We start from the raw sequence: 27,512 nt of genomic DNA, 5'->3' as shown, positions 1-27,512 counted from the left end.
CTCCTCGTATCAAACCAGCTTTATGTTGCTGCGTAAATAACAAAGGTAAGAATATGTTCACACCCCAGACTGGCGGTGGCACAGCCAGGAGCACAGGTGGCTGTTAGCGGCATCTCCAGGCCCTAGCTGGATTTCTCCAAGTCTAGTACAAGGAAAGGGTCCGTCTCTCTGAGAGTCTGGTAGAGTTCTTCTTGGGCCTGAGCTCCCTTCCGCTCAACCAGCTGCAGTAAGGCCTCGTTCATCCCCTTTCTCCTGGACTGCATACTAAGCACCTCCTCCTCTTCATCACTGTTCATTGCCTCTATGTCCCGTAAGCGAGCCAGGATGGGATGGATCGCTCCCATTCGACGACGGAGCTGCTCCCGGTGCTTCTTCACAAAGGACACGCCTCGAGCTAAAGGAGACACCAGCCCTGCATTACTCTGCTGGGTACGGGAGGGACAACTCTGGGTTATTACAGTCCCACTAAATGACCCCATGTCACTGTGGGGTGCAACACCTCCCCTGTACTGCAGGGCTGTTCTAGCTCAAAGTGTGTGGTCAGTTGCAAGAAGTGATTCATGTTGGAATATGGTTTGTAAAGACCCATCCACGCTAACACTGCAAGGGGCTGAGGCTCTGATGCAACAGCCAGCACTGCTACAAGTTCCAGACCATCCCGCCAGCCTGTCCCAGGGGTATAGCGAGGGATAAGGAGATGGCACTGAGGAAAGGAAAGCTTGGGATGGACCTCAGGAGCACAACTCTCGCCAGTGACGTACAGAGGGATCCCTTTGTGAGGAAGGGATGGAATCTGTGAGTCACTGCACTGGACAAAGGCAAACTGGAAGGTCTTTCTCCATGTCTAAGGTCTACGCTTCAAGCAGGAGGACCGGGCATGTTAGAGAAGAAATGGATTCCAGCTAAAGCTTGTCAACATTTTTCAAACTTTTTTCCAAGTGGCTTTTTTTTTTAAATAAAACTTTTTTTTTTTCTGAAATTGTCCAATTTTTTTTCAACAACCTCCTTCTTCCTTGAAATTGACAATCCAAAGGGTTTTCCCTCTTTGGTATTTTACTCATTCTCCCCCGCCCCTTGCCTTCCCTTCACTCAGCACCTATTTCTAATTTTGCCACTGAAAAAAACATGGGGGTGGGAGGAGGGGGTAAAACTGGACAGCTCTAAAGTTTGGGGTTTCCAGGTTGAAAAAAAAATCAGAAATTTTTCATGTAAATGTTTCAAGAAAACCCCTAGAATTAATTATTTTTTCATTAAACATACTGTATTCTGACCAGCTTGAGACTGCAGAAACTGAAAGCTCTGTTAAAATAATACTGACCTGTGAGTGTTTGGGACGATGCTGCAGGAATTTTAACGTCCCCTAAAGGAGAAAGGGAAGGGATCAGTCAAACAACCAGTCACTTCTCTCATTAGCAGGAGGGTCCAGCAACATTAAAGACCATCAGAGGCTAAGGGCAATCAGAGAAGCTTTGCATTCCCAGAGACCTTCTCCTCCTTTGCTAGCAGGTGTCTCAGCTTCTCTAAAGTTATACTGGAGTTTCTCCACCTCACAAGGAATCTTGAATTACTTGGGTAATTTCCCAAAGATAATTTCTGAAATCTCCAGAGAAATCATGATCAAAGATCCTAAAAGTGCATTTAAACCACAGGACTTTGTTCAGTGGATTAGGATTTTTGCCATGGATAATGAAGATGGCAGAGCTGAGACAGCTGATTTAATGTACATCTCCTGCCTCTCTGTGCCCCCAAGACGCCTAACTTCAATACCTGGGAAATTATCATGATTCAAGAACCAGTTTGCAGCTAGAGGATAATAGGGTTATAAGGGACAGCCAGCATGGGTTTGCCAAGAACAAAGCATGTCAAACCAACCTAATTCCCTTCTTTGACAGGGTAACTGACTTACGGGATAGAGGGGAAGCAGCAGATATGCTATAGCTTGATTTCAATAAGTCTTTTAACACAGTCCCTCATGACATTCTCATAAGCAAATTAGGGAAGTGTGGTCTACATTAAATTACTATAAAGTGAGTGCACAACTGGTTGAAAGATGATACTCAAAGAGTAGTTATCAATGGTTTTCTATCAAACTGGAAGGGCGTAGCTAATGGAATTATACAGGCGTCAGTCCTGGGACTAGTCAATATTTTCATTAATGACTTGTAGAATGGATTGGCGAGTATGCGCAGAACATTTGCAGATGACACCAAGCTGGGATGGGTTGCAAGAACTTTGGAGGACAGATTTAGAATTCAGAACCACTTTGACAAATTGGAGAATTGGTCTGAAATCAACAAAATGAAATTCAATAAAAACAAGTGCAAAGTACTCCACATAGGAAGCAACATATACTGGGGAATAACTGGCTAGGTGGTAGCACTGCCGAAAAGCATCTGGGGTTATAGTGGATCCCAAACTGAATATGAGGCAACAACGGGATGCAGTGCCAGTTGCGAAAAAGGCTAATATCGTTCTGGGATGTATTAGCACGAGTGTTGTATGTAAGACACGGGAGATAATTGCCCCAGTTGACTCGGCACAGATGAGGCCTCGGCTGGAGCACTGTGTCCAGTTCTGGGCACCGCACTTGAAGAAACGATGTGGGCAAATTGCAGAGAGTCCAGAGGAGACCAAGAAAAATGATAAAAGGTTTAGAAAACTTGACCTGTGAGGGAAGGTTAAAAAACTGGGCACGTTTAGTCTTAAGAAAAGAAGACTGAGGGGGGAACCTGATACCAGTCTTCAAATATGTGAAGGGCTGTTACAAAGAGAACAGGGATCAATTGTTCTCCATGTTCGCTGAAGGTAGGACAAGAAGTAACTGGCTTAATGTGCAGCAAGGGAGATTTAGGTTAGATATTAGGAAAAACTTTCTAACTCTAAGGGTAGCTGAGCTCTGGAATAGGCTTCCAAAGGAGGTTGTGGAATCCCCATCATGGGAGGCTGTTAGGAACAGGCTGGACAAACACCTGTCAGGGATGGTCTAGGTTACTTGGTCCTGCCTCAGCACGGGGGGCTGCACTTGATGACCTCTCAAGGTCCCTTCCAGCCCGACATTTCAGCGATTCCATGAGCATCAGTCACCACAACCACCTGCCCAGAAGTTCTGCTTCAACGTCTTACGTGTGATCCTACCTGGCCTCACAAACGTCTTCCAAACCAATTTCCCGTCTTTTCTGTCTTTCATGTGAAGCTTGATTTCCTCCTCCAGATCCGTCATGTAGAGCTCAATATAAGGCTGCTGGTCTGCGGGGCTTCTATAGCAGAGCTCCAGTTGCTGCAGTAAAGATAAAATGACTTATGAGAGTCTCCCACCTCCGCCAAGAGCAGGAGTGAACGATGCCCATTGTTTGCTGTGTCCATTGTGGTCTCTTGGCTTATACTTAGATTGGAAGCTCTTTGGGGCAGGTCCATCTTTTTGTTCTGTGATTGTACAGCACCTGGCACAAGGGGGTCCTAGGCAGTGATGAGCTGCCAAAATGCTAACAACCGGTTCCCTCCTCCTCACCCCATGAGGGGTCATGCCCCCCCGGGACTCCTGCCCCATCCAACCCCCCCCATGTTCCTTGACAGCCCCCACCCCAGGACCCATGCCCTAACCACCCCCTTCCCTGTCTCGACTGCCCCTTGCCACCCCATCCAACCCCTTCTCTGATTCCTGATGGCACCCTGGAACCCCTACCCCATCCAACCACCCCTTCTCTCTGTCCCCTGACTGTCCCTGGAATCCCTACCCCTAACTGCCCCCCACCGCCCCATCCAACCCCTGCTCCTTTCTGACTGCCTCCCCCCCACCCCCAGACCCTTGCCCCGTTCAATCTCCCTGTTCCCTGCCCTCTGACCGCTCCGACACTAATCCACCCCCCCCCACAACTCCCCTGCCCTCTATCCAACACACCCTCCCTGTTCCCTTACTGTTCTACCTGGACCCGGGGCCAGCCCCGGGGGCCGGGCAGGCAGGAGCCGCGCCCCCCCGGCTGGACCCGGACCCGGGCAGGCAGGAGCCGCACCCCCCCAAGCTGGACCCGGACCCGGACCGGGCAGGCAGGAGCTGCGCCGCCCGGCTGGACCCGGACCCGGGGCCGGGCAGGCAGGAGCCGCGCCCCGGCTGGACCCGGACCCGGGCAGGCAGGAGCCGCGCCCACCCGGGCTGGACCCGGACCCGGACCTGGGCAGGCAGGAGCTGCGCCGCCCGGCTGGACCTGGGGGCTGGGCAGGAGCCACTCTGCGCTGCCCGGAGAGGTCACAGCTGGACCCGGGAAGCAGGAGCTGCGCCGCCCAGCCCCAGGGTCCGGCCGCAACCTTGCCGGGCGGCGCAGCGCCTGGAACCCTCCCCTCCCGCTGGCGCCCCCGCCCCAGCTCAAGCTCATCTGCAGGAAGTCTCTGCTTTCTTCTCAGCCCTCCCAGGCTTCCCGCGCGAACAGCTGATTCGCGGGAAGCCTGGGAGGGAGAGGAGAAGCCAGGAGCTTCTGAAGAGGAGGTGGAGTGAGGTGAGCTGGGGCTGGGGGAAGGGCAGGGAGCTGCTACAGCTTTTCTTAAATTTAAAAGCCCTTTTGGAACTAGTTGTCCCTCCAGGAACAACCGGTTCCAAAGGGGCTTCTAAATTTAACAACCGGTTCGCGCGCTCCGGTGCGAACCGGCTGCAGCTCACCACTGGTCCTAGGTCACGACTGAGGCTCCTAGGCACCACCACCACCCAACTAAAGCATGATAATACTTAATTGTTCAGCTCGTTTTGATGCCTTGGTGGAAGCAGAGGACAATCCTACTTACGTCAGGAGTTATCTTTAGCTCTGATGTACCAGACACCTCATACTGAGATCCAAAGTACAGCGCATTGGTCTGAGGAGGTTTGAGAATGAGCTTTGACTCCCACTTCGTTTCTTCTTCTTCAATGGCCTGTAAATTTCAAACACTGTCATTTCTGAGAGATACAAACAGGAGCCCCTGACCCACAGCCAGCTCCGTCTTCACTCAGAGCATCTCGAGTCGTGGAGGGAAAAGGCCTGCTGGGTCACCTTGTCCATCCCCCAGCCAAAGCAGGCATGTTCCCTACGCTACGTTCGGCTGGGATCTGGTCCAGCCCAGTCAAAAATAACGCAGGTGACAGGGCAGTCATCATTTCCCTGCTGGGAACCTCTTTCACAGCCTACCAGACCTCACGCTCAGGAAGTGTTTCCTCAGACAAACCTGATCACCACAGAAAAGATGGAGGCCTCTGCTTCTGCTTAAAAATAGGGTGCGATCAAATACAAGGACAGACTCTCACAATACATACAGACAAGGGAGCAGAGAGAAGGTTCAAACCACAATCTTAATTCTGGCATTCTCCAATTAGTGGGTGATTGACTTTGCAACCTTAACATTGTTCTTTTAATGTGTGTGTATTTTCCATAGTGATAACAGGCTATGGGATCTACAGGCAATGTGGGGGTGGCTCCTGGGGTTCTTACAGTGATCATGTGGTCGCAGCCAGTGTAGCTAATGTTGAGTTCTAGCTGCCAACCTAATTCCCTCGCTCAGAGTTTTCATTTTAACCTGGACTCTCCCATGCCTCTGAGTGACATTTTGTAAAGAAGATTTTTCACTGCTCAGAAGCTCAGTTATACATGGAATAGGCCACAGTGAGGAATGAGGCTGCTGGAGAGAACAGCACCTCCTAGTGGGTGCTGGGAGGACCTGGCCTTTAGCTTCAGGAATCACTATGTGGCTGAGTGGAGTGGATATCACACCACGGCAAGCCCGGCCCTGAGCTATTCCCACCTGTCCGCTGCTGCATACGGTGCCCCATGAAGCTTGGTCACACCAACAATATAGTTCTCTTGATCTTCACCTCCTATTTGAGCCTCCCCCAACAGATAAGGTAACAGTGCTGTGAGACCCCCGATCCCAGGGGTTCTCAAACTGGGGGTCGAGACCCCTCAAGAGGTCGCGAGCTGGCAGCCTCCACCCCAAATCCCGCTTTGCCTCCAGCGTTTATAATGGTGTTAAATATATTAAAAAGTGTTTTTAATTTATAAGGGGAGTCGCTGGCTATGTGAAAGGGGTCACCAGTACGAAAGTTTGAGAACCACTGCCCTATCCATTGGGGTCCCAACCGCATGCCTCATGTTAGCTAGTGCTGTGCATCCCTCACAAGCTCAACTCTCTCCCACTGGGTACGTGCCCCAGCCCATCACGCACGACTATTAAAAACACAGGAAAACGTGACTGCCGAGGTGCCTTCTATTTCAGTGACAGTCAGCGTGTAGGCCTCTGCCCTGTCCTCTCTGAACGATGCCGTGCTGCCCGGCGTTTCACAATGTGCTTGGCGGTGCGGGTGTATTGATGTGGTTCATTCTCACTGTGTGGTTGTGCAGTGTCCCAGCAATCTCGGGGTTGGGCACACCGTATAAATGGGATGGTTGTTTTACCTTCCTGAGTGAGTGGTCGTTGGGTATCAGGTAGAGGTGGAGTGTAATGTCTGCAGCCCTGAGTGCCCGGTAGATCAGCACAAGGGAATGGATGGGAATAAACGTTATGGTTGAACGTATCTTTCTCCAAAGCACGCCAAGCTGGGAGAAGCTGGGATTTTCTAGGACAACATGGAAGAGATGGATTCTTGTTGGAGTTTCCAGGGTCATGTGGCCAGCTTCAAAATGGGCGATTTGGCATGAACTTAAATCCTCTCCTGTCATAAACAGATAGTTAAGGGTTAAGGTCTCTTTTACCTGTAAAGGGTTAACAAGCTCAGTAACCTGAGGAATACCTGACCAGAGGACCAATCAAGGGACAAGATAATTTCAAATCTCTGTGGAGGGAAGTCTTTGTCTGTGTTCTTTGTTTGGGTCTTTGTTCTCTCTTTGGATCTAAGAGGGGCCAGACATATTTCCAGGCTATCCAAATTTCCTGAAGTATTTTCTTCTATTCAGTATAATGAATATTAGAAAGGCGGATTAGTCTTATAATTAATTTTTACATTTGCAATTGTGTGTTTGCTGGAGAAATCTCTTTATTTCTGTTTGCTGTTACTTTGATTATTCTGAGAAAGGAGGGGGGAAGTCTCTCCAGTTTTATAAGTTAGACCCTGTAATTTTTTCCATCCTGGTGTTACAGAGATAGTGTTCTTTCTTTCTTTCTTTCTTTCTTTCTTTCTTTCTTTTAATAAAATCCTTTTCTTTTTAGAACCTGATTGATTTCTTCCCTTGTTTGGATTTTCAGGGGAAGGGAGGGGGGAAAAGTGAATCCCTCTTTGTTTTGATTCAAAGAGTTTGAATCAAGGTGATCTCTCCCGATGACTAGGGGAGGGGGAAGAAGGTGGGGGAATGATTTATTTCCCTTTGTGTTGAGATTCAAGGAGTTTGAATCTGTGTTCCCAGGGAAAGTTTTGGGGGAACAGAGAGTGTGCCAGACACTAAAACCTGGCTGGTGGCAGCTTTACCAGATCTAAACTAGGATTTAAGTTTAGAGAAGCCCATGCAGGTCCCCATCTTGTGAACGCTAAAGTTCAAAGTGGGGAATAAACCTATGACACCTCCGCCTGCAGCTGGGATAGTGAGGGGAAGGAGATTGAAACACCCTGAGCTGGCAGCACCTGTACAATGACTTACACCAACACACAACAGCCGTCCCAGACGCCTTACAAATATAAACAACCGCAGGCGCTGTGCAGCCCTGCCATCGAATGGGGTGCAGAGAGATGGACGGAGTGAGGAGAAAGGGAAGGAACGAGATGGCGGGGGAGGAAGGACAGACTGGGAGAAAGGGTGAGGCAGGGCGGTCCTTAGACACTGTAGTGTTCTATGCTGGCCCCAGGCCTCTGCAGGGGGAGGGGAGGGAAGAGGGGGGCGTCCCCAGGCCTCTGCGGGGGGTGGGGCTGCGCCCAAGGTCTGGGGGGGGGGCAGGAGCAGGCTTGGGGGGCAGGGGGAAACCACCCCACAGTACGAGCCCGCAGAGTGGAGCGGGTTGGGGCTGGGTCACCCCACTTCCTGCCGCCTGGTGAGTGCAGGACAGGCCTGACCCCTGCTGCAGTCCCCCGAGATGTAACTCAGGGGAAGGGGTGGGAAGAGGCAGGATGGGGGCAGAGCAGGGGCAGGGGCTTTGGGGAAGAGGTGGAGTGGGGGTGGTGCGGGAGTGGGGGCAGCTTTCCTGGCCGGCTCAGCCAGCCAGAGACCGGACTGGCTGCTGGAGCAGCACGCAGCTGTGTAGGGTACCAGGAAATTTGCAGCCATTTGGTGCCCCATATTTCCTGGTGCCTTTTGCAGCTGCGCAGTTTGCGTATGGGTAAGGACAGCCCTGGGGCGAGGGCTGGGAGAAGGGTACCCAGGGAAGGGGTCACACGGGAGGCTTAATAAGAACATAAGAACATAAGAATGGCCGTACCGGGTCAGACCAAAGGTCCATCTAGCCCAGTATCTGTCTACCGACAGTGGCCAATGCCAGGTGCCCCAGAGGGAGTGAACCTAACAGGCAATGATCAAGTGATCTCTCTCCTGCCATCCATCTCCATCCTCTGACGAACAGAGGCTAGGGACACCATTCCTTACCCATCCTGGCTAATAGCCATTTATGGACTTAACCTCCATGAATTTATCCAGTTCCGTTTTAAACATTGTTATAGTCCTAGCCTTCACAACCTCCTCAGGTAAGGAGTTCCACAAGTTGACTGTGCGCTGCGTGAAGAAGAACTTCCTTTTATTTGTTTTAAACCTGCTGCCTATTAATTTCATTTGGTGACCCCTAGTTCTTGTATTATGGGAATAAGTAAATAACTTTTCCTTATCCACTTTCTCCACACCACTCATGATTTTATATACCTCTATCATATCCCCCCTTAGTCTTCTCTTTGCCAAGCTGAAGAGTCCTAGCCTCTTTAATCTTTCCTCGTATGGGACCCTCTCCAAACCCCTAATCATTTTAGTTGCCCTTTTCTGAACCTTTTCTAGTGCTAGAATATCTTTTTTGAGGTGAGGAGACCACATCTGTACACAGTATTCGAGATGTGGGCATACCATGGATTTATATAAGGGCAATACTATATTCTCTGTCTTGTTCTCTATCCCCTTTTTAACGATTCCTAACATCCTGTTTGCTTTTTTGATCACCTCTGCACACTGCGTGGACATCTTCAGAGAACTATCCACAATGACTCCAAGATCTTTTTCCTGACTCGTTGTAGCTAAATTAGCCCCCATCATATTGTATGTATAGTTGGGGTTATTTTTTTCCAATGTGCATTACTTTTCATTTATCCATATTAAATTTCATTTGCCATTTTGTTGCCCAATCACTTAGTTTTGTGAGATCTTTTTGAAGTTCTTCACAATCTGCTTTGGTCTTAACTATCTTGAGCAGTTTAGTATCATCTGCAAACTTTGCCACCTCACTGTTTACCCCTTTCTCCAGATCATTTATGAATAAATTGAATAGGATTGGTCCTAGGACTGACCCTTGGGGAACACCATTAGTTACCCCTCTTCATTCTGAGAATTTACCATTAATTCCTACCCTTTGTTCCCTGTCTTTTAACCAGTTCTCAATCCATGAAAGAACCTTCCCTTTTATCCCATGACAGCTTAATTTACGTAAGAGCCTTTGGTGAGGGACCTTGTCAAAGGCTTTCTGGAAATCCAAGTACACTATGTCCACCGGATCCCCCTTGTCCACATGTTTGTTGACCCCTTCAAAGAACTCTAATAGATTAGTAAGACATGATTTCCCTTTACAGAAACCATGTTGGGTCATTACACTAATTGAATCTATTTCCCTATGTTAAGTTCTCCACACACCTTCTATTGGCCATCTTAATTATCACTTCAAAAAGTTTTTTTTCTTCCTGCTGATAAGAGCTCATCTCAATTGATTAGACTTTTCCTGTTGTTATGCATACTTCCACCTTTTCATGTTCTCTGTATGTATAAATATCCCCTGTCTGTGTGTTCCATTCTATGCATCCGAAGAAGTGAGCTGTAGCTCACGAAAGCTCATGCTACAATAAATTTGTTAGTCTTTAAGGTGCCACAAGTACTCCTGTTCTTTCAACAATTTATGTTCTTCTATGTGTCTGACAATTTTATTCTTAACTATTGTTTCAACTAATTTGCCCGGTACCGACGTTAGACTTACCGGTCTGTAATTGCTGGGATCACCTCTAGAGCCCTTTTTAAATATTGGCGTTACATTAGCTAACTTCCAGTCATTGGGTACCGAAGCCGATTTAAAGGACAGGTTACAAACCTTGGTTAATAGTTCCGCAACTTCACATTTGAGTTCTTTCAGAACGCTTGGGTGAATGCCATCTGGTCCCGGTGACTTGTTAATGTTGAGTTTATCAATTAATTCCAAAACCTCTTCTAGTGACACTTCAATCTGTGACAGTTCCTCAGATTTGTCACCTACAAAAGCCAGCTCAGGTTTGGGAATCTCCCTAACATCCTCAGCCGTGAAGACTGAAGAAAAAATCCATTTAGTTTCTCCGCAATGACTTTATCGTCTTTAAGCGCTCCTTTTGTATTTTGATCGTCAAGGGGCCCCACTGGTTGTTTAGCTGGCTTCCTGCTTCTGATGTACTTAAAAAACATTTTGTTATTACCTTTGGAGTTTTTGGCTAGCCTTTCTTCAAACTCCTCTTTGGCTTTTCTTATTGCACTCTTGCACTTAAGTTGGCAGTGTTTGTGCTCCTTTCTATTTGCCTCGCTAGGATTTGACTTCCACTTTTTAAAGGAAGTCTTTTTATCTCTCACTGCTTCTTTTACATGGTTGTTAAGCCACGGTGGCTCTTTTTTAGTTCTTTTACTGTGTTTCTTAATTTGGGGTATACATTGAAGTTGGGCCTCTATAATGGTGTCTTTAAAAAGGGCCCACGCAACTTGCAGGGATTTCACTTTAGTCACTGTACCTTTTAACTTTTGTTTAACTAACCCCCTCATTTTTGTATAGTTCCCCCTTTTGAAATTAAATGCCACAGTGTTGGGCTGTTGAGGTGTTCTTCCCACCACAGGGATGTTGAATGCTATTGTATTATGGTCACTATTTCCAAGTGGTCCTGCTATAGTTACCTCTTGGACCAGCTCCTGCACTCCACTCAGGATTAAATCTAGAGTTGCCTCTCCCCTTGTGGGTTCCCGTACCAGCTGCTCCATGAAGCAGTCATTTAAAGTATCAAGAAATTTTATCTCTGCATTTTGTCCTGAAGTGAATATGGGGATAATTGAAATCCCCCTCTCTAATTTCCCTTAGCATTTCATCATCACTATTACTGTCCTGGTCAGGTGGTCGATAATAGATCCCTAATGTTATATTTTTATTAGAGCATGAAATTTCTATCCATAGAGATTCTATGGAACATGTGGATTCGCTTAAAATTTTTACTTCATTTGAATCTACATTTTCTTTCACATATAGTGCCTCTCCTCCTCCTGCACGACCTGTTCTGTCCTTCCGATATATTTTGTACCCCAGAATGATTGTGTCCCATTGATTGCTCTTAGTCCACCAGGTTTCTGTGCTGCCTATTATATCAATATCCTCCTTTATCACAAGGCACTCTAGTTCACCCATCTTATTATTTAGACTTCTAGCATTTGTGTACAAGCACTTTAAAAACTTGCCCCTGTTTATTTGTCTGCCCTTTTCTGATGTGTCAGATTCTTTTTTATGTGACTGTTTATCATCAGACTCGGCCCTTACATTATCCTCTTCCATCCTCTTCTCCTGACTATAACCTGGAGATTCTCTATCATCAAACTCTCCCCTAAGAGAAGTCTGTGTCCAATCCACATGCTCCTCTGCAGCAGTTGGCTTTCCCCCATCTCCTAGTTTAAAAACTGCTCTACAACCTTTTTAATGTTTAGTGCCAGCAGTGTGGTTCCACTTTGGTTTAGGTGGAGCCCATCTCTCCTGTATAGGCTCCTCCCATCCCAGAAGTTTCCCCAGTTCCTAATGAATGTGAACCCCTCCTCTCTACACCATCGTCTCATCCACACGTTGAGACTCTGAATCTCTGCCTGCCTACCTGGCCCTGCGCGTGCAACTGGGAGCATTTCTGAGAATGCCACCATAGAGGTCCTGGATTTCAGTCTCTTCCCTAGCAGCCTAAATTTGGCTTCCAGGACATCTCTCCTACCCTTCCCTATGTCATTGGTATCTACATGTACCACGACCACCGGCTCCTCCCCAGCACTACACATAAGTCTGTTTAGATGCCTCGAGAGATCTGCAACCTTCGCACCAGGCAGGCAAGTCACCATACGGTTCTCCCAGTCATCACAAACCCAGCTAACTATGTTCCTAATAATCGAATCTCCCATTACTCACACCTGCCTTTTCCTAGAAACTGGAGTTCCCTCCCCCGGAGAGGTAACCTCAGTGCGAGAGGCAACCCCAGCACCATCTGGAAGGAGGGTCCCAACTACGGGAAGGTTTCCCTCTGCTCCCATTGACTGCTCTGCTTCGCTGGGCCTTTCTTCCTCCTCAACAGCACAGGGGCTGTCTGAGCGGAGGTGGGACAATTCTACAGTGTCCCGGAAAGCCTCATCAACATACCTCTCTGCCTCTCTTAGCTCCTCCAGTTCCGCCACCCTGGCCTCCAAAGTCTGTACATGGTCTCTGAGGGCCAGGAGCTCCTTGCACCGACTGCACACATACGCCACCCGCCCAAAGGGCAGGTAATCATACATGCAACACTCAGCGCAATAAACTGGATAGCCCCCACTCTGCTGCTGGGCTTCTGCCTGCATTGTCTCCTAGTTAATGGAAGGGTGGTTTACAGAAAGGGGTTTTGATATGTGGTTTGGTTTATAGGTTTTCAGGGATTTACAGGGGAAGGGGTTAGGGCCGACAAGGGACTCCCACTCCCTTCCCAACTCTCTTGCGAAACTCCCTGTTAGCAGCCCCTGGTCGCTTGTGCGCGGCTTTATAAAGCCCTGGCCGGAGTGAATGCCCCGCCCACCGATTAAGGCTCAGCCAATTACCAGAGGCTTCGAGCTTTCAAACCTTCCTTTGAAGCTCACGGCCTCCAACTGCCAGCCAGAGCACACGGTCCTGCAAACAACCAACCAAACAAACAGACTGACAAACACAAGCTCAGCACACAGCAAGTAACCCCCAAACACAAACAAACACACACTACAGACAGTCACTTACTCCACAGATGCTGTATTTGCTCCTCCTTCACCGGGAAAACTCCCTTGTGAAATGCCCTTTTAGCAGCCCCTGTTTCCAAAGCTTAAGAGACAGGAGAGAGAACAAAAGCACAGTGAGAAGGAAACTAAAGGGAGGGAATGAAAAGAAGTGACACTGCCCCCTGAGTAGGAGAGAGAAGGGGAAGCCGTGGGTCTGGGCACAGGGGCAGAGGCAGGGAATGGCCTGCGGTGGGAGATCAGGAGGGCTGGAGGGAGGACGCATGGAAGCAGCTGGGAGCCTCTGGGATATCACACAGAAGAGTCTCCCTTAGGGAACCACCGGCCCAGGGAGTGATGGCAGGAAATGAAGCTTGCGACATCCAGACCGGAAAACGGAGAGGTGGAAGGCCAGGGCAGGAACAGGGACACAATGGCCTGAATCTCCTCTGGGCCTTCTCCCCAGCCCAGCCTGTCTGCTGGGTGTACAGTGAGCATGGAACCACCTCCTGCTGTCTTCCCCCGGCCCCCTCCCACACAGAACCCGGGGGTCTGCCCCAGACTCCCCCATCCCCTCCCCCCGCCCCAGGGGGTCCTTGCACTCCCATGTGACGGGCAATTGTCTGGCCCTCAGGCGCTGGAGGATCTACCCACCATCCCCCACAGGGGAAGCCACACTCCCGTCAGGGTGGGGGATCTACACCCGAACTGGGCCGGACTGTGCCTGGCCCTGCACAGCGAGGAGGAGGAGGGAGAGGCAGCCAGGAGCCTTCCTCTCGGCTGCCCGCTCCCCGGAGCAGGGCCAGGCACAGTCTCCCTTGTGGTGGAGCCGAGCTGGAGCAGGAGCTGGGCAGGGAGTGGAGGGCACAGCGCAGAGCCCCTGGGGCTCACACTCCCCCAGTGCTCCAGGACCCCCCAGCCCCGCTGGCTGCAGACTGTGGCTCAAAGCCACCATCAGCCCCTGACTCCAGCAGCCAGCCCAGTGACTCCCCGTTCCTGCCCTACCTGCAAGGCACACGAAGTGGGGGAGGTGCACGGCTCGCACCGTGTCGGGCTCGGCCCTGATGTGGAACAGGGGGCCGGCGACCATCCACTCCTGCCTGGCAGATGGGCTCAGACTCTCCGCCCAGGAGCCGTATTCGTACTCGACGGTCACTGCTGCGCTCACCTCAAAGCCAAGCCCCGTTTTGGAGCAGCGGAAGGAGCCAGCGCTGGGGATGCGAGCTCTGGGGGGCACAACGAAAACGCAGAGGTCAGGCTTGGACAGGGCTTCTAGGGCCACATCCTGCAGCACCCTGGAGCTCCTACCTGTACACGGTCCTGTTCTCCTCTGTGCCTGGAACAATCTCTGGCGTTACCTCTGGTAGGATCTGAAAGACAGCGAGTTCCAGTAACTAGGGGCTTCATAACGGTTACTCCTAGTGACAATGGAACATCTGGTGCTGGGCACTGTCAGAGAGAGGATACTGGGCCAGGTGGAGCTTGGCTCTGATCCACTCTGACAATCTCTGTGTTCCCAACATGGATGATTGTATTCTTGCCAGCAAGTTAAAGAAGTATGGGCTGGATGAATGGACGGTAAGGTGGATAGAAAACTGGCTAGATCGTCGGGCTCAATGGGTAGTGATCAATGGCTCCATGCCTAGTTGGCAGCCGGTATCAAGCGGGGTGCCCCAAGGGTTGGTGCTGGGGCCGGTTTTATTCAATATCTTCATGAACGATCTGGAGGATGGTGTGGACTGCACCCTCAGCAAGTTTGCAGATGACACTAAACTGGGAGGAGTGGTAGATACACTAGGTTGGATATTAGGAAACACTATTTCACTAGGAGGGTGGTGAAGCACTGGAATGGGTTACTAGGGAGATGTTGGAATCACATTCCTTAAAGATTTTTAAGGCCTGGCTTGACAAAGCCCTGGCTGGGATGATTTAGTTGGGGATTGGTCCTGCTTTGAGCAGGGGGTTGGACTAGATGACCTCCTGAGGTCCCTTCCAACCCTGAGATTCTATGATTTCTTCCAAGCTAAGCCGTGTCCCAGCTGAAACTGTTAAACTTCCAAGACTTTGCCTGTCAGAGAGCAGCCCCTTACCTTGCTGGTGCACTGCTTGCAGTTTTCCTTTCGTAAGGTGGAATTTCTAAGATCAGCCACAGCTCTTTTTGCATTTTCTTTGTGCTGTCTCTGCATAGCTAAAAAGATCACAACCATCCATGACCATTTTGTGTCTCTCTCCCTTGGCTCTCACAGAGACTTGTCTGACTCTGGCCCTGCAGCCACCTTCTCCTACAGAGGCTTTCCCTTCTCTCACATCCCCAACCAAGATCAGAGCAGGGCAGGGGTGTTGGGTTTCTCCTGTCCTGTTCCTGCCACTCCTCCCTCCTCGCCCTTCTGTCTCCTCTCTAAACAGCACTTCATCCTCTCTCCTCTTCCCGCCATGCTGCTGTCATCTACTGTGCACCCAGCTCCTCTCCATCAGCCTTCCTGTCTGAGTTCAACCCTTGGCTCTCTCCTCCTTGCCTCACAATCCCCCATACTCATCCTCAGTGGCTTCAACTGATGACCCATCAGACACTATACCTGCACCCTCATCTCTGCATTCGACCTGCAGCTCTGGTTCCTTGCTCCCACTCACCCACGGGCCATTCACTCAGCTTGCTGTGCACCAAGCACTGCTCTCTCTGTGATCTGCTGGTACTGAGTTCCCCTTGTATGACCATCCCTGGGTCTCTTTCAGTATCATGCATCGGCCTCCCCTCGTGCCGTCGCTCGGCCTCTCCTTGACTTCAGTCCATCAGCGCTGATGACTTCTCATCTGCTCCCTGCCCTCTTTCTTTTCTTCCATTAAATGGCTGTTGATTCTGTCCATGCTTCATTCTCCTCCATGCTGTACTCTTTTACCCCCTCTCCCACTGTAGGGTCTGCCCTGCCGACCCCCAGCCCTGGCTCACCCCCGGCACCTGTTTCCTCCGTTCCTGCTCTCGCATTGCGGAGCGTCTCTGGCAGAAATCCTGCAGCCAGGCTGACATCCTCCTACAAATGTGTTCTCTCCTCCTTCAGGTCCACCATTGTCCTACCCGAATGCCTCTACTTCTCCAACCTCGCTTAACCGCACACCCATAATCCCAGCTGCCTTTTCACCATCTTTGACTCACTCCTGAAACCCTCCCCTCTCCCACCTCCACTTCTCTCTGCACAGGATCTCATCAATTTCTTCTAGGAGAAAATTGACAAAATACTGCATGACTTTCCCCTGCCCCTCAGCTGATTTTCCTTCCCTCTTCTCCTCCTCCTCACTCTCTCCTCCTTCTCCCTTCTCATGGATGCAGAAGTTTCCCATCTTCTGTCCTCCTCCAACCCCTCCACTTGTCCCAGTGACCCCATCCCAGCTCCTGATCCACCCTCATGCCCTCCCTTATTCGTCTCCTTAGCCTCTCACTCTCCTCTCACTCTCTCCCCTCACAATACAAACATGCTTCAGTTCCTCCCATCTTAATAACACACCCTTGACTCCACTTGCCTCTCCAGCTACTGCCCCATCTCTCTTCTCCTTTCCATCCCCACGCTCACTGAACACGCGCGTTACAATCTCTGTCTGCAGTTCCTTTTCTCCAGTTCCACCCTGGGCCCTGTCCAGGCCAGTGTCCACCCTGGCCCTCCACTGAAATCACCCTCGCCCAAGTCTCTGATGTCCTCTTCCTAACCAAAGCTCAGAACCAGTGCTCTGGCCTCAGCCTTCTTGATCTGTCAGATGCCTTTGACCAAGCTCTTCTTGAAATCTTGTCCTCCCCAGGCTTCCATGACTCTGTCCTCTCCCGGTTCTCCTCCTGCCTCTCTTATCACTCCTTCAACGCATCCTCCTCATCCTCCCCCCAGCTCTCTGTAGGGGTTCCACAGAGTCTGTCCTTGGTCCCCTTTTCCTCCCCTCTGCGCTGTACCTCTGGGTAATCTCATCACAAACCGTCCCAACGCTGACCATGCGCAGACCTACCTCTGCTCCAGACCTGTCTCCTTCTGGCCACACTAACCTCTCAGCCTGTCTCTCTGACCACGTATCCTTGTGGATGTTTAGCTGTCAGATCAACCTCTCAATGGCTAAAACAGAGCTCCTAATCTTCCCTCCCCCCACCACCTGCTTTATTCATCATTCTGGACATCACATCCACCCTGACTGTCATTCAGGCCCATAACTTGGGTGTCATCTTCGATCCAGCCTCTCTCTAGGTCCTCACATCACGCAGATTCTTTCTGCAGAACATCTCTGAAGTTCACTCTTTCCTGTCCATCCACACAACTCAAACTCTCGCTCAGGCTGCCATCATCTGGCCTGTCAGCTACTGCAACATCCTTCTCTCTGGCCTCGACTAATGCTGGCTCGCTCTGCTCATACCCATTCAGCATGCTGCCGCGCTCTGCTAGCCCGGGGCTTTGGCCATGTCACCCCCTCTTTGCATTCCTCTAGGAGATCAAACATAAGCTGCTTGTCTTCACTCTCAAGGCCCTTCATGGCCTGTCCCCCCTGAACCTCTCATCTCTCATTCACTCTCAAGCTGCTGCCCCCCACCTCTGCTTGGCCACCCACCAGCACCCACTTGAGCCATTTTCAAACCAGCATCTTTCTGCTCTCTCCCTGGCTGCCCCTCAGCTTGAGAACTACGGCGTTATTTCAGCAGAAGGTTGGGGGAGGGGACACAAAGTAAGCTTGACACAGCATCCCCTGTTCCGCCATCCCACTGAGGCTGTGGCTGCCTGTGGCGGGTGAATGCGGGGGGAGTCAGCAGGTTGGTCCTATCCTGGAGGGGGTTGTGCCAGTCCTATCGCTGGGGAAAGAGCAGGTGGAGGGCTAGTGGGGGTGGGTGTTTCACTGATGGCCAGGCTGGGGCAGGAATCAGGGCCTGTGTTCAGCTCTGGTCCAGGCCACCGCAACTGCTTACAGTCCGGCCAGTGGGGAGAAAGGGCCAGCGCTGACAACATGGGAATGAGGAGCCCTGGCCCAGATTGCCGAAGAGCAGCCCTCACAGGCCCAAGGGAGACACAGCTGGGCCACCTAGGTACTGCCACAACACACCCTGGTACTGCCACAGCACACCCTGGTACTGCCATAGCACACCCAGGTACTGCCATAGCACACCTAGGTACTTCCATAACACACCCAGCTACAACCATAGCACACCCTGGTACTTCCATAACACATCCAGGTACTACCATAGCACACCCAGGTACTGCCATAGCACACCTTGGTACTGCCATAACACACCCTGGTACTGCCATAGCACACCCTGGTACTACCATAGCATACCCTGGTACTACGATAACACATCTTGGTACTACCATAGCACACCCAGGTACTACCATAGCATACCTTGGTACTACCATAACACATCTTGGTACTACCATAGCACACCTAGGTACTTCCATAACACACCCAGGTACTACCATAGAACACCCAGGTACTACCATAGCACACTTCATAACATACAGTGCCTGGCACACTGGGTCCTGGGCAATGGCTGGAGCTCCTAGGTGCTACCATAATACAAATTAATAAGAATAAAATAATAACTACATAGATGACACCATATATTTAAACTGTGTCTATCCAGTGGTATTTATTTTTTCTACAGCTGGTATAAGGCTCATACCCTGGGTGCTGAAGCTCAGCGCAGTGCAGGGCTCCGCACCCTGAGCTGGCAGGATTCCCCCTATCAGGTTTTACATGCAGAGTGGGGGTCTGCTAGGACAGTCTGGGGTTGCAGTTACTCGGAGCTCCCTCACCACCAGTGCTCTTGCCCCACTCCCCATGAGCTCATCCTGCTGGGAGAGGCTGGACTTGGATTTGGGTCAATGGCCCAGTCCCTTCGCTTGTGATGGAATCTTGTGCTTCAAAATACAAGTTTTCATTTATAAAAGAAAATCAAGCCTGCAGCCCCCTAGTTTCAAAGATCAACTTTGAAACGTGACTCAGGTGAACCTGATGCCGTGATGTCTGCCTGAGTCTGCAGACAGCCGGAAACAACAGCTCTGAGAGGGGCGGGGATTCCATGTTCACATTCACAGGAAGGGGGTTAACGCTGACTCTCTGAAGGTGACAATTTAAAGGGCCGACCCCAATAACCATTTCACAGCTCAGGCTAGGAGAGGGACAAGCATACAAGGAAGAGCTGCACAATCTATGCAAGTGGAAGCCCATTTTAGTCTCACAGCTGGGTGGGTTTTGGTTCTGGGTGGAGGATGGTGGAAGATCATATTCCCCCTCCTCACTCCAAATGAACCCTGCAAGTAGCGAGGGGCTCCCCACAGCCAGTGTTTCTATTGAGGCCGGTGCAAGGATGTTTTGCGCCCTAGGCAAAACTTTCACCTTGTGCCCTCCCCCATCCCCGAGCCCCTGCTCTGAGGCGACCCCCCCTGCGGCAGCTCCCCCCCTCCGCCCTGAGGTGCCCCTCCTGCAGCAGCTCCCCATCCCCCACCCTCCGCCCTGAGGCTCCCCATCCCCCACCCTGCGCACAAGCACGAGCACCCCGAGCACGCCGTGGCTGTTTCACTTCTCCCACCTCCCAGGCTTGCGACGCCTAAGCTGATTGGTGCTGCAAGCCTGGGAGGCGGGAGAAGTGAAGCAGCTCACCCCTGCTCCGGCTCCTCCCCGAGCACGCCGTCGCTGCTTCACTTCTCCCGCCTCCCAGGCTTGCGGCACCAATCAGCTTAGGTGTCGCAAGCCTGGGAGGTGGGAGAAGTGAAACAGCCACGGCGTGCTCGGGGAGGAGGCGGGGCAGGGGTGAGCTGGGGCGGGGAGTTCCCCTGCGTGCCGCCCCCCCCTTACTTGTTGCAGGCGGCCCTCCCCGTGCTCCCCTGACCCAGCTCCCTCCACCTAAATGCCGGCGGCGACTGGGACGGCCGAAGATCCGGCCACTGCGGTCGCCGCTGAAGAAAATGCCGCCCCCCAAATCCTAGTGCCCTAGGCGACCGCCTAAATGGTTGCACCGGCCCTGTTTCTATCACCCTTCTGTCTGGGAGAGGCTGGGACTGGAATCGCTGGGGGCTCCCTCAGCCAGAGCTTCTGTGGCACCTCCTACTGGGAGAATCTGGTACTGCACTAGCAGGGGGCTGCTCCAGAGCTCCAGTGCTATTCTCTTGCTAGCATTTCATTGTTTTATTCCTGCATTGCCCAATTTTTAATTTCTTGAGACCCCCTTACGTGTTTGTTCCTCAGGTTCTGTTTTGTCTGGAGATGAGGAATGTGGCTGGGCTCCCTCTCTGCCTTGTGCAGTTACAGCAGGAAAGTGAAAGATTGGAATAGCAGAGAAACCACTGTCACCTGAGATCATGTTTGTGTTAGTAATGCCAGCGCCATCCCTGATCCCACCCCATAACTCCTCTGCCCTCCCACAGCCTAACATTGCGTTGCCTTTCTGCTGCACTAACACCACCACCAGGGCTTGGTCTAGGATGCTGTCTCCATTGGATAGACGGGGAAGCGAGTAGAGGTGAGAGGCAGTGACATACCAAGGCCATACTGCAAATCCTCTAGAGCACAGCCAGCCTTCCTCACTCTGTCCCTCCAGACCCAGGATCCAGCCTGTTGCTCTCTCCCCGAGCAGCGCTTTTAAAGGGAAAACATTCAAAGTGGAAAAAAACAGCGTCTCTCCTTACCCGGAGGAAGGAAGCTTGGATCGCCACCGCCGCGCACTGCAAAACAAACATCAGCGGGTGAGACCAGGACCCCCAGCCCCCTGCGGAGAAGTATCCCTCTCCCACTGTTTCCTCATTCTCCCAGTCCCAGTCCTGCTCTCAGCCCCGTTAGAAAGAAGCCTTTTGCTGCCATGTTATGTGGCAGAGGGCTGTGTGCCTCTCCCCACTGAATGGTGCTGGGGCTCTGCTAAATAGTGATAGCAGGGTGAGGCCCTGAACCCAGGGGGGAAAGTAACTTACAGGACTTACTGGTATTGCCGGAGTCCTGAGGGGGGCGTGGCCTCATGTGGAAGAGGCGGGGCCTCTCAAGATTTAAAGGCCCTGGGGAACCAGCTGTGACTGGGAGACCCAGAGCCTTTAAATCAACCAGGGGCTCCCAGTTGCAGAGGTGGCTGGGAGCCCCCCGGGGCTCGGGCAAATTAAAGGGCCCGGGGCTCCAGCGGCCGGGGGGGACCCAGAGCTTTGCGGGGCTGGGGCAGTGATTTAAAGAACCCAGAGCTCCTGCCGCTGAGGGAAGCCCGGAGCCCTTTAAATCCTGGCCCCAGCCCGGCCGCCAGAGCTGCGGGGAGCTTTGAGCCCTTTAAATTCCCGCCCGAGCCCAGCCTCCAGAGCCACGGCCAGGATTCAAAGGGCTCTGGGCTGCCCGCAGCGGTGGGGAGCTCTGAGCCCTTTAAATCCCAGCCGTGGTCAGGATTGAAAGGGCTCTGGGCTGCCCGCATCTGCAGGGAGCTCTGAGCCCTTTAAATCCTTGCCCCAGCCCTGCCGCCGGAGCCGCGGCTGGGATTGAAAGGGCTCTGGGCTGCCCGCAGCCACGGGCAGCCCAGAGCCCTTTCAATCCCCGCCACGGAAGTCGATGCGGTCTGGCACAGCATACTGGCTCTTGCTGGTACGCCGGACCGGACCGGCTTACTTTCACCTCTGCCTGTACCACTATTACCCTGCAGATGTGCTATTCTCTGACAGGATAGAAAGCAGACTATGGGGTGGGCTGCTGCCTGTTAGAGGTGAAAACAGTATCTAAGCAACTTCCACTGGTGAACAAACCCCTCCCCACCTTAGGTGGAAGTAGAGTGTCTATTCAATTCCATCACCTCATACACCTATCGATAATGTGTAGGGAAAACAGCTGTGGGATGACAGGGAACTTTAATTTGAGCCACATATGCTAAGGTCGCAGGCTGCGAGTACGAAAACATGCTTGGGATTTCTAAACATTATAGATGACAGTTTGCTAACATAACGACAGTTGCAGCCAACAGAGGGAAATTCTACATTAGACCTTGTCCTAACAGATAAAGAGGAACTGATCAGAGAACTAACAATTTAATGGTACCTTATGTTCAAGTGATCATGATCTGATCACATTTATAAAGTGCAAGCAGAATAAAGTCCAGACCAGAAATATATATATACTTGCTGCTTTAAGAGGGCCAATTTCACAAAGCTGAAAACAGTTATGAGCCATATCATCTGGGAGGAAGAATTTAATTAGAAAAATATGAATGATAATTGGGAATCATTTAAGAGCACCTTATTAGATGCTCAAAAAGCCACACTCTAGAAAGAAGGTTGTACTGGTTTAAAAAACGAAGCTTGTTTAGAGGGGACATGAAGGCAGATATACAAAATAAAAATATATATATAACAAATGGAAGAAAGGGGAAGTTGAGAGTAATAAATATAAATCAGAAATCAGGAATTGTAGAAAATTGATAAGGGAAGAAAAAGGACACACGGCGAAATCTATGGCCGGCGGAGATATGGACAATAAAAAGGAGTTTTTAAAATACATTAAGAACAAAAAGAATCCTGACAATGGTATTGGTCCATTACAAGACGGAAATTGTAGAATTATATATAATAATGGAATAAAGGCAGAAGTGTTCAATAAATATTTTTGTTCCATATTTGGGGGAAAAACATAATATAGTCTCATCATATGGTGATCAAGACACTCTTACATTCCTCTAGTATCTTGGGAGGATGTTAAATAGAAGATATTAAAATGAGATACAAGTTATCTGGACCTGCTGATTTAAAAGTATCTATGAGTTTTAAGTGAGCCGGCTGAAGAGGAGCTCACTGGACCATTAATTCTGATTTTTAATAAGTCTTGAAGTACAGGGGAAGCTCCAGAAGACTGGAAGATCACTAATGTTGTGCCAATTTTTAAAAAGGGTAAATGGGATGACCTGGATAATTATAGGCCTGTCAACCTGACATCGATCCTGGCCAAGATAATGGAGTGGCTGATAAAGAATTAAAGGAGTTTAATTAAATTAATGCAAATCAAGGTGTGTTTATGGAAAATAGACCCTGTCAAACTAACTTGCTATATTTTTTGGATGAGATTACAAAGTAGGTTCATAAAGGTAATGGTGCTGATGTAATATACTGAGACATCTGTAAGGTATTTGACTTGGTACCACATGATATTTTGATTAAAAATCTAGGATGATATGAAATTAACATGACACATATTAAATTGATTAAAAACTGGCTAAATTGTCATCGAGCAGGTTTGTTTCCAGTGAGGGATCAGTTCTTGGCCCTACTCTATTTCTCTATAAAAAGTGTGACAATTCACCATTAGGCAGGCAATACCCCCATCTCTTGTCTCCTATCGTCTCACCCTATCTATCCCCTACGAAGGCTGTTAACTACTGACAGGTCGTGGTATTATTTCTTTTCAAAGCTGTAAGTATAAAGGAATCTATTTTCTGCTTTACGTTTAAAGCATCTAGTTTATAGAGGGTTAAACTCTTACCCAGTCTTTTTATCATTTCCTTTATCATAGGTGTTAACAACACCCAAGTGAATTTAGAACTGTGTATTATCATAAATATCTCTCTTAAAGAACTGTGATATTTTGTAACTTTGTAATCTCAAACTGTTTTTAACATTTTTACATTTACTTATTGTTTCATTGATTTTAATAAAAGGTCTTGATGACTATTTCTGTCTCAGTGTAAGTTCCTGTCATATACCCCGAAGCTCCTTGTTAAACTCTGTGAAGCCTGATTCAAGACGAACTTTATCTTCTAATCACACATATTGGCGAGCCATACCCATATTATTAATATCTATTAATTATTATTAATATTACTAATTAATTAGAAAATTAATTATCAAATAAAACTAAATTAAGTGGATAAATTCCACCAACCCTACTAACCCACCCCAAATCAGGCTACACATCTGGATCACTAGGTGAGCTGGGTGTAAACATACAATATTGATTTTAATACAGTGAAATGTAAATGTTAACACCTAGGACCAAAGAACGTAGGCCTTGCTTACAGAATGGGGGACTCTATCTTGAGAAGCAGTATCTCTGAAAAAGATTTGGGGCTCATGGTGGACAATCAGCGGAACATGAGCTCCCAATCTGTGGCCAAAAGGACCAATGCGATCCTGGGATGCCTAAACAGGGAATCCCAGGTAGGAGCAGAGAGGTTATTTTACTTTGTGTTAGTCACCGGTGTGACCACTGCTGGAATGATGTGTCCAGTTCTGGTGCCCACAATTCGAGAAAGAGGTTGATAAATTGGAGACTGTTGAGAGAAGAGCCACGAGAATGGTTAAAGGATTGGAAAACCTGCCGGGGCAGGAGCTCACTCTAGGTAGTTTAACAACCAGAAGGTCAAGGGCAGCTCTGATTACAATCGATAAGCCCCTATGCGGAGAATAAATGTTGGGCTCTTCACTCTCGCAGAGGAAGGTCCAACACAACCCAATGGCCGGAAATTGAAGCTAGACAAATGCAGACTGGAAATAAGGCACAAATTTACCATGGTGAGAGTAATTAACCGTCGAAACAATTTTCCAAGGGTCGCGGTGGATTCTCCACCACTGGCCATTTTAAACCCAAGATTGGCTGTTGGCTGTTTTTAAAAGCTCCGCCCTAGGCATTATTGTGGGGCAGTTCGACAGCCTGTGTGCTGCTGGAGATCTGACACTAGACGGTCACAACGGTCCCTTCTGGCCTCGGAATCTACCCCTAGGAACCAGGGCCGGGTTTACAATGGCTCCAGTGGCTCCATGGAGCTGGGCCTATGCTCAGAAGGGGCCCCGGCCTGCTCTGCTTGCACTGTGCCCCGAGACCCCGCTGGCTCCCTCAGCCCTGTCCCCTGCTCCTCTCCGCCCCCTGGCTGGACCCTAGTGCACCTCCAGCTCCGGGCAGTCTCTGCTTCCCGCCACCCGTGGGGCCCCGCCGGTCTCCCCGGAGCTGAGCTGCCAGGCACTGGTGCAGAAGCCTGGCCAGTCTCAGCCCAGCGGGTGGAGGAAGACAATGTGGGCAGCATGGCTGGGCCCCTCCAGGCAAGTGCATCTTGAGAGACCCCAGCTGGAGCAGGCCCTGGCCTGGCTGATTGCACCACTCCCGAAGGGTCGGAGCTATTCCCGGCCCCAGGACCAGCCCTGGCTGCATTGGCTGCTAAGCCCAGCAGACACAGGGCTGGTGAGTGCAGCCGGGAGGCAGGGTGCAGGGGAGTGGGTCTCTTCAGGGTCTGGCGGGGTGCTGGGCTGTGAAGGGGCGGGGAGGATCTGTGTGTGTTGGGGCACTAGGAAGTGGGGGTTCTGTGGGGGCTGCTGGGCAGTTGTGGGGCTGTGAGCTCGGTGGTGTTGTGCAGGGCACTGTGCATTTGTGGGTGGGTCTGGGGGGCGCTGGGCATAGTGGATCCAGGGGGCCTCTGGCCATAGGGAGTTGGGGGGCTGTGTGGCACGGCATGGGCCTGCTTCTGAGGGGAAGGGACACGCTGGCAGCACAGGGCTGGGCAGGCCATTGTGCATCTGGTAACTGACAGTTTGTAACTAGTGCCCTCGCCTCTGGCTGGCCCCTCACTCCAGGGACTGGCCTCCCCGCGCCATGCTCCATTGCCTCCATGGGGGCCCACAAATATGTTGGGCGCCGTGCCCAGAAAAGGTTAATCCGGCCCTGCTAGGAACCCCCTGCGGGAGGAGGGGTTTTCCTCCTCCTTCCTCCCCTGGCTTCTGGGAGCCGAGCTCTGCCCCACCGCTGCACCTTCCTGCCTGCTGCTAAGAGGGGGCGCCACCACCTTCTCATCCCCACCCCCGGCCGGGATGGGGCACCCTGCATTCCTGCCCCCACCCCGACTGCTGGGGAGGGGCTTCCCATTCTCTCCCCTCCCCCCATACCCCATGCAAAGTCTGCAGCTGCACAGGGCACCAGGAAATTTGGGGCATCACATTTCCTGGTGCCCTACACAGCTGCATGCTGTACCAGCCCCTGCTCCACCTCTTCCACCCCGCCCCTTCCTTGCCCCAGCCCCACCTCTTCCCACCCCTGCTCTGCCCCAACCCCGCCCCCACTCCACCCCTTCCCCTGAGGGGCCTGGCGCCCTGCACTCACCGGGTGGCAGGAAGTGGAGCGACCTGGCCCCAGCCTGCTCTGTGCCGCATCGCCAGCTCCCAGCCGCGCCACCGGTGAGTGCTGAGGGCCGGTTCCCCCTGCCCCCCAAGCCCCAAGGCTGGGAGCCAGGGGAGCAGAGCGGAGTGGGCTGGGGCCAGGTCACTTCACTTCCCACTGCTCTGCCGGCTCGTACTGTGGGGTGCTTTCCCCCCTGCCCCCCAAGCCTGATCCAGCCCATTGGGGCCACCCCCCCCCCGTGGGGAGGCTGAGTAGGGCACCGAAATGGCTAGGGACGGCCCTGCATGGAGATGAGGCAAGGCCCAGGTTCCTCTCCTTCCCTCCTGCCCCGTGTGTGCACGCTCTGCCAGCTGTTTTACACATGGGTGGGCTGTCCAGACATGGCCTCCCCCACTCCTCTAGGAGCAGGGTGCAAGGAGGTGACCCTTCTCCTTTCCTGCAGCCCCTCCCCTCACCATTCCATTCCCCCACCCCACCCACCCACCCACACAGAGCACCGTCAGCCTGGGTGGCTTTTATTTGGCAAAACAACAAATCTAAGAAAGAACAAAAGTAAAGTCTTCTGGGTAAGTAAGTGCCAGTTGGAGCACCCCTGCCTGCCTGGCCCCATGAGTTGCTCTGGGTCTCAGTGGGGGTCTCCCAGATGCTGTTAAAGCTCAGACACTCCCCAGAGATGCGCCCTGGGCAGTAAAATCCATTGGCTCTTCATTCAGCAATCCTGGTTGTGCTTTCTTTCAGTTCCGCCGATCCGTCCCCTTGGTAAAGGCCGTCACCAGCCCCCCGTAAGGACATCACCCAGCTCCTCCCTCCTCCCCGATCACCCACTCTCCTGGCCACCCCATCCAGTCCCTTCCCTGCACTCCCCCCCGCTCGCCCTCCCATCCTCGCCCTGAACTTACAGCGCCGCACTGCATGGACAGTGCAGTGATTGGTCAGCCCTTGGTGCTGCAGACTCCTGGCATCTTCAAGCTGTTTGCCTGCGAATATCAGTCTAAACCCGTCAACATCGTAAAGGTGGATGTTTTCCTCTATCGCCTTCCTCTTCAGGTCCTCCCCGGTGTCATCCCAACACACATCCACAGCCCCCATGTGACCAGTTAAGGTTCTAATAAAGATTGTGCCCCGGGCCCCGCCAGTGGCTGCAGAGCTCCCAGTGGCTCCGTGCTCCATAGTGTCTGAGCCCCACGGGGCTGTCTGTGCAGACTGTGCTCTGAGTCCCGGGCTGTGGATTCCTCAGAACCCCCCACCAACCTCCTTCCTCCGGACTTAGGAATCTTCTCTGCCCCCAGCAGAGCCCCAGCTCCCAGGCCCTAGGCCGGCCTGCCCTTCCTTCCACCCCGCTCA

At 51.3% G+C, this 27,512-nt stretch overlaps 1 protein-coding gene across 2 annotated transcripts; it reads right to left on the bottom strand.

Annotated features, from left to right (window-relative positions):
- Positions 1-4: 4 nt before the first annotated feature.
- LOC120386232 (caspase recruitment domain-containing protein 8-like) lies at positions 5-27,512 on the bottom strand. 2 transcript variants are annotated; one of them, XM_039505331.1, is made up of 12 exons: positions 27,068-27,512; positions 20,741-20,776; positions 20,286-20,378; positions 15,188-15,285; positions 14,406-14,467; positions 14,103-14,323; positions 13,123-13,203; positions 6,414-6,670; positions 4,774-4,899; positions 3,136-3,277; positions 1,319-1,360; positions 5-394 (listed from the first exon to the last, which is right to left on the bottom strand). In XM_039505331.1, exons 1-12 carry the CDS (start codon positions 27,336-27,338, stop codon positions 123-125), a joined length of 1,701 nt encoding a protein of 566 aa, XP_039361265.1. In that variant the 5' UTR covers positions 27,339-27,512; the 3' UTR covers positions 5-122. The 2 variants fall into 2 exon arrangements, with proteins under 2 accessions (XP_039361265.1, XP_039361266.1); XM_039505332.1 differs by lacking the exon at positions 20,286-20,378 and having other exon boundaries at positions 27,068-27,511.

The sequence above is a fragment of the Mauremys reevesii genome, linkage group 18 (genome assembly GCF_016161935.1).
Source record: "Mauremys reevesii isolate NIE-2019 linkage group 18, ASM1616193v1, whole genome shotgun sequence".
Lineage (NCBI taxonomy): Eukaryota > Metazoa > Chordata > Testudines > Geoemydidae > Mauremys > Mauremys reevesii.
The sequence above is the reverse complement of the archived record's forward strand: the minus strand, read 5'-3'. Positions and strand labels throughout refer to the sequence as shown.